General features: G+C 39.2%; 1 protein-coding gene across 1 annotated transcript; it reads right to left on the bottom strand.

Moving 5' to 3' along the window:
- Nucleotides 1-1355: 1355 nt before the first annotated feature.
- LOC113016705 (glycerol-3-phosphate dehydrogenase 1-like protein) lies at nt 1356-8368 on the bottom strand. Its single transcript, XM_026159754.1, has 8 exons — nt 7932-8368; nt 7236-7413; nt 5360-5500; nt 4993-5131; nt 4734-4846; nt 4415-4648; nt 2480-2586; nt 1356-1920 (listed from the first exon to the last, which is right to left on the bottom strand). Exons 1-8 carry the CDS (start codon nt 7970-7972, stop codon nt 1824-1826), a joined length of 1050 nt encoding a protein of 349 aa, XP_026015539.1. The 5' UTR covers nt 7973-8368; the 3' UTR covers nt 1356-1823.
- Between the last annotated feature and the right edge of the window lie 580 nt (nt 8369-8948).

Raw genomic sequence — 8948 nt, 5'->3', positions numbered from 1 at the left:
AAGGGGACCCCTTCTCCTGTGATAAAACATGGGTATGGTCTTTCATATCTTGAGTCAGAAGGTGCAGGCATAAATGTATCAGCCTGTCCACAACACCAGAAACCTATGATGGTATTCCTTCACCTCAGCTTTTAGTGCAATATGTATGTGGCTGGTCTCAAGCTACATACATAAAACACCATTAGTGTAAAGGGTGATGTCCTTCCAGCCCGCTTTATTAAAATATGGTGGTGGATGGCAGAGACTGCTTCCCATGAGTCCATGCTGAATAAACTTAAAAACGATACAGAAGATAAAGATGAACATTGGGACTACTTTTGGAGCTATCTGAAGCAAACAGGAAATCATGACCATATTATCATAATCTGAAGGATTATTAACTGTGACCACCGGTCCAAATGTTACTTTACCGTCATTTTTATTTGCCCATTTCTGTGTTTCTTCTCTTGGAACCCACTGTTAGTTAGTTTCTCTTTTCTTTCTTTTAGACTTGTAAGGGCAGGGGTGCACACCAGCAGTTTTCTTGTGTTTTTTGTTTGTTTGTTTTTTCTCTCTCTCTTATACATGTTGCAAAATCAATAAAAACTTAAATGTCAAAAAAAATAACAATAATGAAAATATGGTGGTGGCTCCCATAAACTGCAAACCTGCTCCTATGCATGCATGTAAATGTACTGATTCTTTAGCGCTTCTCTAATCTATCTGAGCACGCAAAGCACTTTTATACAACTTACCTAGTTCACCCAGTCATACAAGCACTTTCCTATCTAACCTTCACACACATCAGAGAACAATTTGGGGTTATTATCAGGCAGTAGCATGCAGACTGGAGAAGCCAGGGATCAAACCACCAACCTTCTGATTACCAGAGAATCTGCTCTACGTCCTGAGCTACAGGCACCCATAAACACATTTATGAGGATGCGTCAGTTTGTTGGAAGATGTAATTACACGCTAATCTGTGCATATCTACAAGTTCAGTATCCTTTAAAAAATACAGATTGTATCTTTAAGGTAATAAATACATAAACAGAGACTAGAGACATAATATGTGACTTATATGGACATGTTACAGAGATAAACAGGGATGGGAAGCAGATGGACATAGACAGTTGAAAGAATATCAAAGGTTTCACCGGTCTGCCCTATAACAGGGTTGAAATGTAGGGACAAGGATGGCGTTTGTTCTTTAATCTGCTCTCTCACACTGGGTTACTGCAGCTCTCCTGGGAATCACTTTCAGCCCAACACAGACTGACGGTGGGATCTAAAACACCACTCAGTCACAAAGCTGCAGACACAGGACAGGATACCAGCTTCCCATTTCAACAAGAAATGACAAGACTGTTTGTTATGAATGGTTTTATTGAAAAAAAAACAAAAAAACCCCAAAAAAACCCACCTCCACATACAGAGTTAAAAAAGAATATGCTGGATTTTCAGGTTACAAACAGACATCCTGTAGTGACATACGACAATAGTTACTGACAGATTCTGGCAGTAGTACAAATGGAGTGGTCTGCCTTTGATGGTAGTTTATCCCTGCCACAGTTTCAAATGAAATTAACGCCACACAACGTTTAAAAAAAAACCAAAATTGGTAAAAAGCAAAAAAGCAAAACCCAAAACTTATAATAAAATGCTGCGAAAATATTGTGCAAGAGCCATGATTAAATGACACTGACGGAGATAATATGAAGTGCCCTGGGTTGTCATCGTTTTGTTAAATTGTGCGTTTCTCTGATGATTCTCTTCCGCCCTCTAGTGGTAGTAAATCTCTACTGAAGGAGCAGCAGTGAGCATGTCTGCAGACCCCGTTTACTTTACAAGTGCTCGGGGTGGTTCTGCAGACAGGTGATGAACTCTTTCACCTGTCTGCCCTCAAAGCAGATCTGGTAGACGGCTGCGAACAAAGGAAACCTGCAGAAGGAAGGAGACTCAAAGTTTATTGCATGTTGATGTGAGGACACTGCAAATGAACTGTTTGTAGGTCAAGGAACAGGAACAAAACAAGCTGCTGGCTATAAAAAAATAAATGATTTTAATATCCTTTATTGTCCGAGACAGGTTCAAGATAAAAATGAGCCCACAGCTGCTGGTCTAATCAGAGGTGTAATCAGGCGATATAAGTGAAAACACTTGTGTGTGTGTGTGTGTGTGTGTGTGTGTGTGTGCGCGCTTGTGTGGACTATGGCTGTTTATACTGCAGTTTGCAGGTAATTACAGATAGCAGGAATGCTGATAATTCTTATTAGTTTCATTTAGATTTCATGCTGCCGGTAATACCAAAACTTCAAGAACATAATTGTGATTTATAACTTCGATCCCAATCTTCGAAGAGCACAGCCAGAGTAAATATTCAGCCCGACTTGAACCATTAATGTAATGAAGGCGTACCCAGCAGACTGGAAACTGGTTCTGCTAATATAAAACAATAAAACAAAGACGTAACTGTACGTAAAAGGATTAGTGGACTTACTTGTTGACCATGTCCCTCTTTTTTAAGATCTTGTAGACCTCCGCGGAGGTCTGCGGACCCTGGAGCTTCTGGCCATTGAGCATTTCTGCCTCCAGCTCAGCGATAGACTGCATGAGCAAACATAAAAGTGTAGGCTGAGCAACCAAGTATGTTGACAAAAAGGACACACAGATAGAGATCTATTGTGTTGATGGCAGTAAGCTTTTCAGGGCTGTCCCGGATACCATTCTTTGGTCTCCAGAGAGTGAGCTCTGCAAGCAGCAGACAAGCAAAACTGCTTCTAAGGGGCTTTGAAAGGGAGCTAAATCTAGCAGAAAAGTCACTAAGAAGGCGACAGTGAGATGAACTGAGCCGCGATGATCACTGCTGTGAGCGAGGGGGATATAAAGACTGCCCAGCAAATATTTGGTTAGAGCCCTTAAACTTCTTCCTTCACTGCGTCCATGACCCAAATCAAAGATAGCGTGTGCACGCTACCTCTGTGTACACTTCAATTATTCATAGAGTAAACCCAACGGGGGCCACTTTTCCTCAAGATAAAAATGCTGCACCTCAACAGTGGATTTTGAATGAATCAGTCCAGACTTCCAGCTTTAATTCAAGAGGTTTAAGTTTTTTTTGCATTAAATGTTCAGAAAAAACAGCCATTAAAAGAAAACAAAACTTTGTTTTCCTTTTTAATACAGTCCCCGATTTTCACAGGCTCAGTCTCAATTGTAGAAACCAACATGGACCAACAAGGATTGTTTTTAATACTTGGAAATTCCTCTCGAGTCGCTCTGCCAGAACTTTACTTCACCCACCTTCAGCTGCTGTTGTTTGTGGGTCTCTCTGCCCTCAGTTTTGTATTTAATAACTGAAAGGCTGCTTGGTTCAGTTGAGATTAGGTGACTGACTTGGTTATTGAAGATCTATTTATTTGCCTGTGAGACTCTTGGGTTTTAACTTGGGGTTGAACAGTTTTGCAGCATTTGGTTGTATCCTCGCAGGGAGTAGAGCCTCGTACACTTCACAATTAATCCTGCCGCTTCTATCAGTAGGCACATCATCAATAAACACCAGTGAACCAGTTCATGCCCTTACCACACCATGAGCACCACAATGTTTGATAGATGATGTAGTATTCTTCAGATCATGAGCTGCTTCTCTAATCATACACACCTTTCTCTTTTTATTGTTCTACTACAAGTTCATCATAGTTTCCAGAACTGCGCGGGCTATTCAAGATGTTTTCTGGCAAAGTCTAATCTGGGTTTATTGTTCTTTGTGCAAACCACCTGTAAATTCTCTGTATCTCGATTCATAAAGGCACGTTTTGCTTGTAAACTTTGACAATGATATAAGTACCTCCTCTATAGTGTTCTTGACTTAGTTAGATGCCATTAAGATGTTTTTCTCAACGATGGAAATAATTCTGTCATCATCCACTTCAGTTATCTTCTGTGAGCTTTGAGGGTTTTTGGTGTTGCTGAACCAGATTGTTGATTTGGACACTACGACAGTTTTTGCTGTCTCTCTGATTTTTTTCCCAGGTTAGTGATGACCTCCCTCATTTACATTAGTATCTGTTTTAACATTATATCGAGAGTTTGAGTGAAATGCAAATGTGAACAACACTCACATGTCTCTGAAACTGCTCAACAGTCAACTGTTTAATTACTTTTGAGTCTCAGAAAATGCGGCACTATGTGTAAAAAGAAAAAAGCTGTAATTCCTGAACAGTTAAAGCTAAATGTTTATATAAAAAAAGACCTTTGAAACTGCACAGTAGTGCACTTCAATAACTTTGATTTTTTCCTCTTAATACTAATAGTAGATATTTGATTTACATTGTAATAATTAACATTTAGTTACCCTTTGGATTTGGATTTTTGTAACTTATATTCCTCTTATTTGAAAAACAATAATTGCGATGGACTGTCCTCTCTGACTCACCTTGGACGTTCTGACGAAGGCCTCTGCGACCTTCCGGTTTCGTCCACCGTAGCAGGTTGTGATGAGGTCGGCCACGCCGCAGCTTTCAAGGAAGGTTGTAGAGCTCACTGAGCCTTTGCAGAAAATTTTGGCAAAGGCAACCATTTCCATCAGGCCAAGCCTGATTACCGCCGCTTTGGTGTTGTCGCCACAGTCGAGGCCATCACAGAATCCAGCGCCGACCGCCACAATATTCTAGTAATGCATGAGGGGAAGGGGGCAAACATTTTAAGGTTTTCCATTATACAAGGAGAATTTGACTATGGAAACATCCGTTTACCTTTAAGGCTCCACAGAGCTCCACTGTGTCACTCTCCCGCACGACAGCGATGCGAAAGTTGGGAGTCTGCATCAGTTCTTTGAAGATGTGGCCGTTTGCCTCATTTCTTGCTCCTGTAGTGAATGAAGTTTATTAAACATAGAGTGCTAAATTGCTCCAGCAACACTTAAAACAGGAAGTAACTGTGCACTAGCTTGTCTGACCACCACAAAACCTCCTCTGCAACTTATCTACACATGTGCTGTACAAAGTATCTAACCGATGGTGGTTTCACAGAACTTCTCATCCGCCACCTCGCTGGCGATGTTGGCTCCCATCAGGACGCTGACGTCAATCTGTAGTTTCTCTCGGATGATGTCTGAGATTAGCGTCAGTCCTTCCGGTCCCTCATCAATGCCCTGGATGACAATAATCAACAATTTAAAACATAACCTCTACCCTGAATGGGCTTTTGGCCTTGAGATGATGGTGACACATACAGGATGTGATTGTCTCTGTATTATATTGTATTATATACAAAAAACTCATGATGCCATGACCGCAGAAAAATAAGAAGCTGTGGTTAGGATACTGTTTCCCCTTTTATGCTGGCAGAAAATGTGACATGAACAGTCACAGGGTCTTACTTTGATGAGTGATATCCCGATAGCTCCCTCTGCGATGTGAGGTTTCATCTGATCACAGAGTTTCCCAATGAATTGGTGCGGGATTACAAAGACGAGGATCTTTGCTCCTTTAACAGCTTCTGTGATGTCTGGAACAGCCACCTAGTGAGCCGACAACAGCATGTTAGTCCTCATACAGAACCAAATCATACAGTGCCAGTATGCAAGACACTTCATTTTGGATTTCCTCTAACCCACACAGGATCAAAAGTATACATACAGACTTAAATATATACATGTATTCACTTAAATCTTTTAATATGTGTTGCTGAGGGTTGTACAAATTCTTAACAAAGCCAAGGCCCAGTCATGATCACCAATGATCAATCATGACTAACAGACCCTGTATAAAATCCAAATAAATTCAAACTTTTCACCCAATTCTTTTTTTTAAGTGATTAAAGATGTATGCTGTACACTCAATCCACTCTGGAAAAACGGCAGGTCAGAGAAATCATTAAAAGCCCCAAATGACCATGATATTCATGCCCATGACGAGTGGATGTAAACTTCTGACCACAACCGTATATATCACTGTACACTGATATATATACTAGTTTAATGCTAATTTACGGCAGTATGTATCTGCGGTATATCGTTTTTCATTAACGTTGGTAAATATTTAATAAGCATGTAAGGAATAATGCAAAGATAATTATGACTAATGCAGCGTTCCACTTGGAACTTGATGTTGGAACTTGGGAATTATGTCTCTCCTGAGTTAGCACGTTCCAGAAAAACCAAAAAAACAGGAAGAACAGGTTTGAAAAAAATTCTTATCAAGGTGGAGCTATTCAGACATCACTAGCAATTCAGCATAATTCTTATGTTTTTGCACTTAAAACACAGCCATAAACAGAGCCTGAGAAGTGCTCTGAGTGAGTCAAAAAACACACAACAGTGACAGCACAGATTAAAAGTTTACAGTTTTACTACAGTTTAGGTTCAGTGCCAACATCTTGGATTAGTAACTTTGGGTATGTTGGTCTGCGCTGACTTCCCGAGTGGGAAGTTCGAGTAAGGTGGGTGTTCCATAGAATACATTTCTGACCTCCATCTTATTAAGGAGCGCACCGTAATCTGAACTATTTAAAGATGACACTGCATACCCACTGCAGCAGCTTAGTTATTTATAGATTCCATGATATTTTCTAATTTTTCATATTCTATGACAGTTTGAACTCAAGTTTAATGATCTATAATTAAGCATGTGGTAACTTTATACAACCAAAGACTGCAAATAATGTCTCAAAAGCCAGTTTGGTGGCATTATTCTCACATTTTAATGAAATATAATGCACTCATTTGTATTTTCTTAAATTAGTTTTCGAGTGTATAAATAGTCTGGCCCCAGGATGTCTTTCTAGTTGCATTCAATAACAAAACAGTAAGAGGAGGATTGTGAATCATAACTGTAAAATACCACACCACAGATCTAAATATGGACGGTCAGCAGCTATGAAACACACTCCTAATTGAAATCAATTTGATTACAGATATCAAATCTTTTAGAGTAAAGGTCAAAGGTTGGTTAATTGTATTAATTTATTAATGTATCTTTCTTACGCTATATTTTTTCAGTATGTGTATGTATTGTATCTCTGTGTATTACAGTGCATTGCAGTTTTATGCTGTTTGAGCATTGTGAATGTAAAAGACCAACAAGGGACAAGGGCAGGAAATTAACAATGGTATTGGAACCATGTCAAACTGCATTGTTCCTTTTAAAAAAGTTAAATAATCTTATCGGTGCAATGTCGTGTGCTTCAAGATTGCGGTAATTAGCAAACCGGACTGCATAATCTACAGATGATGCTTCTGTAACTGTTGCACTTACCACATTCTTGGGCAGCTTGTGGCCTGGTAGATACTTGACATTTTCATGCTCGGTGTTGATGATCTCTGTCAATTTCTTCCCGTCAATCATTTCTTCATAGACCCACATGTTCACCATTGGGTCAAAGCGGTTGGAAGCTTTGACATTGTGCCCGATAATTTTGGCAATGGCAGAACCCCTGAGGGAGGGACAAAGATCAGGTTAGAGAGCCAGGACTGAGCCTAACCCAAAACCACAGGTTGAAGCTCTGGGAATTAAGTGAGTACACAAAGTACGGCATGTTCCTGAAAAGGCTAAAAAAGCATGCTTAGGCTTGGAATTGGACTTCTTCCAGGAACATGCCCTTAAGGGAGAACTCTTTGTAGTCCCAAGAGTTAGAACCACAAAAGGTACTCACAGGTACTCCGTACAGGTACTCTACAGGAGTGTATGGATTTTATTTTGCAAGACCCTTATTTTAGAAAGCAGGATGCTACTACACGAACAGCTCTTTAGAAGCAATCGAGGAAGGCTGTAAATAACAGCTCCAGATCTTCCTTTCTGATGTGCAGGACAGAGGTAAAGATAAGCCTATTAGATTATGAATACAGCGGGTTTGCAACCAGTAAACGACCAAATCAGCGATCAGTTTTCAGTTGGCTGAAAAAAGGGAACTCCTACTTCTAAAAGAGGCAAAAAGATACAGAAAAACGTTACCAGTTTCCAGATCCAACGATGCAAACTTTCTTTCCGGGCATTTTTAAAAGTAGAAACTCCGACAGTGAGCGCTTTGCAAATACAGCCTGTTGTCCTTTACTCCCCAGTCTTTAACTTCCTTATACGCCCTGAAAACGCTGCTACTCTCTTACCACGCCCTTACTGTCACGGCTACACCTCTTATTATGTGCAGTTCATAAGCAGCAAAGCCTTCTCCACGCATCTCCACCGTTTAGACATCTCCACTGTTTTTGAAAGCTTCATAGCCCATATTCAGGTTCGAGTTTAAAGGTGACTGCATGCAACAGCAACAAGTCCGCTATATTAAAGCGAACGTTTTAAAGGCCAGTTATTATTTAATATTATCGGGAAATATGGGATACCGCCAGTCACATTACTACCTCATGATAACAAAAGCGTATTTTAAAGGCGCTTCCGGTCATTGGGCTTTTCAAAATAAAGCTCTTGCTAACAAAGGATGCCGCTTAAAAAACAAAACCACTACACCCCTAATTAATTTAACACGTAAATTAGCTTATACATTATATTTAAAAACGAGGTATGAAAAACATTAAAAACAAAGCAGATTAATAACGCGTTTCTTTTTAAATAAATATGATTCAGCCCATCATTGAACACTCCTGGCTATCAAACATTTTTACATATTTGTCAAAATATTTATACACACAAAACGCATCTGTTTAATATCTTTAAAGTTGTACTTGTCTGCACATGTTCAGCGTATACAAAAAATATCAAATAATAAATTAGTGGGAACAAATATGGATAATATGTGGCCTATTTGTGTAATTATTTATTCACTTTATTTTTCACCTACAACAATGCAAAAATATATTATAAATGTTTTTAAGGTTATAATTCCTTCTTTCAGATAATACTTACCAGTCAGTATAAAAATAACAAAAAACTAATTTATTTGTTGTTCTTTCTTGTTACTTAATACACAAAATCTGATAATATTTTATAAAATTATTATGTAAAACATTTATTTCCGTT

The sequence above is a fragment of the Astatotilapia calliptera genome, chromosome 23, assembly GCF_900246225.1.
Source record: "Astatotilapia calliptera chromosome 23, fAstCal1.2, whole genome shotgun sequence".
NCBI classification, from domain to species: domain Eukaryota; kingdom Metazoa; phylum Chordata; class Actinopteri; order Cichliformes; family Cichlidae; genus Astatotilapia; species Astatotilapia calliptera.
The sequence above is the reverse complement of the archived record's forward strand: the minus strand, read 5'-3'. Positions and strand labels throughout refer to the sequence as shown.

Bases quoted from the DNA above. Each gene is read 5' to 3' on its own strand.
- LOC113016705 (XM_026159754.1), bottom strand. From the start codon at position 7,972: ATGCCCGGAAAGAAAGTTTGCATCGTTGGATCTGGAAACTG. The intron at 4,649-4,733 runs GTAAACGGATGT...ATGCATTACTAG, and splicing joins AGCTCTGTGGAGCCTTAAAG to AATATTGTGGCGGTCGGCGC. The intron at 2,587-4,414 runs GTGAGTCAGAGA...TTGCTCATGCAG, and splicing joins CCTTCGTCAGAACGTCCAAG to TCTATCGCTGAGCTGGAGGC.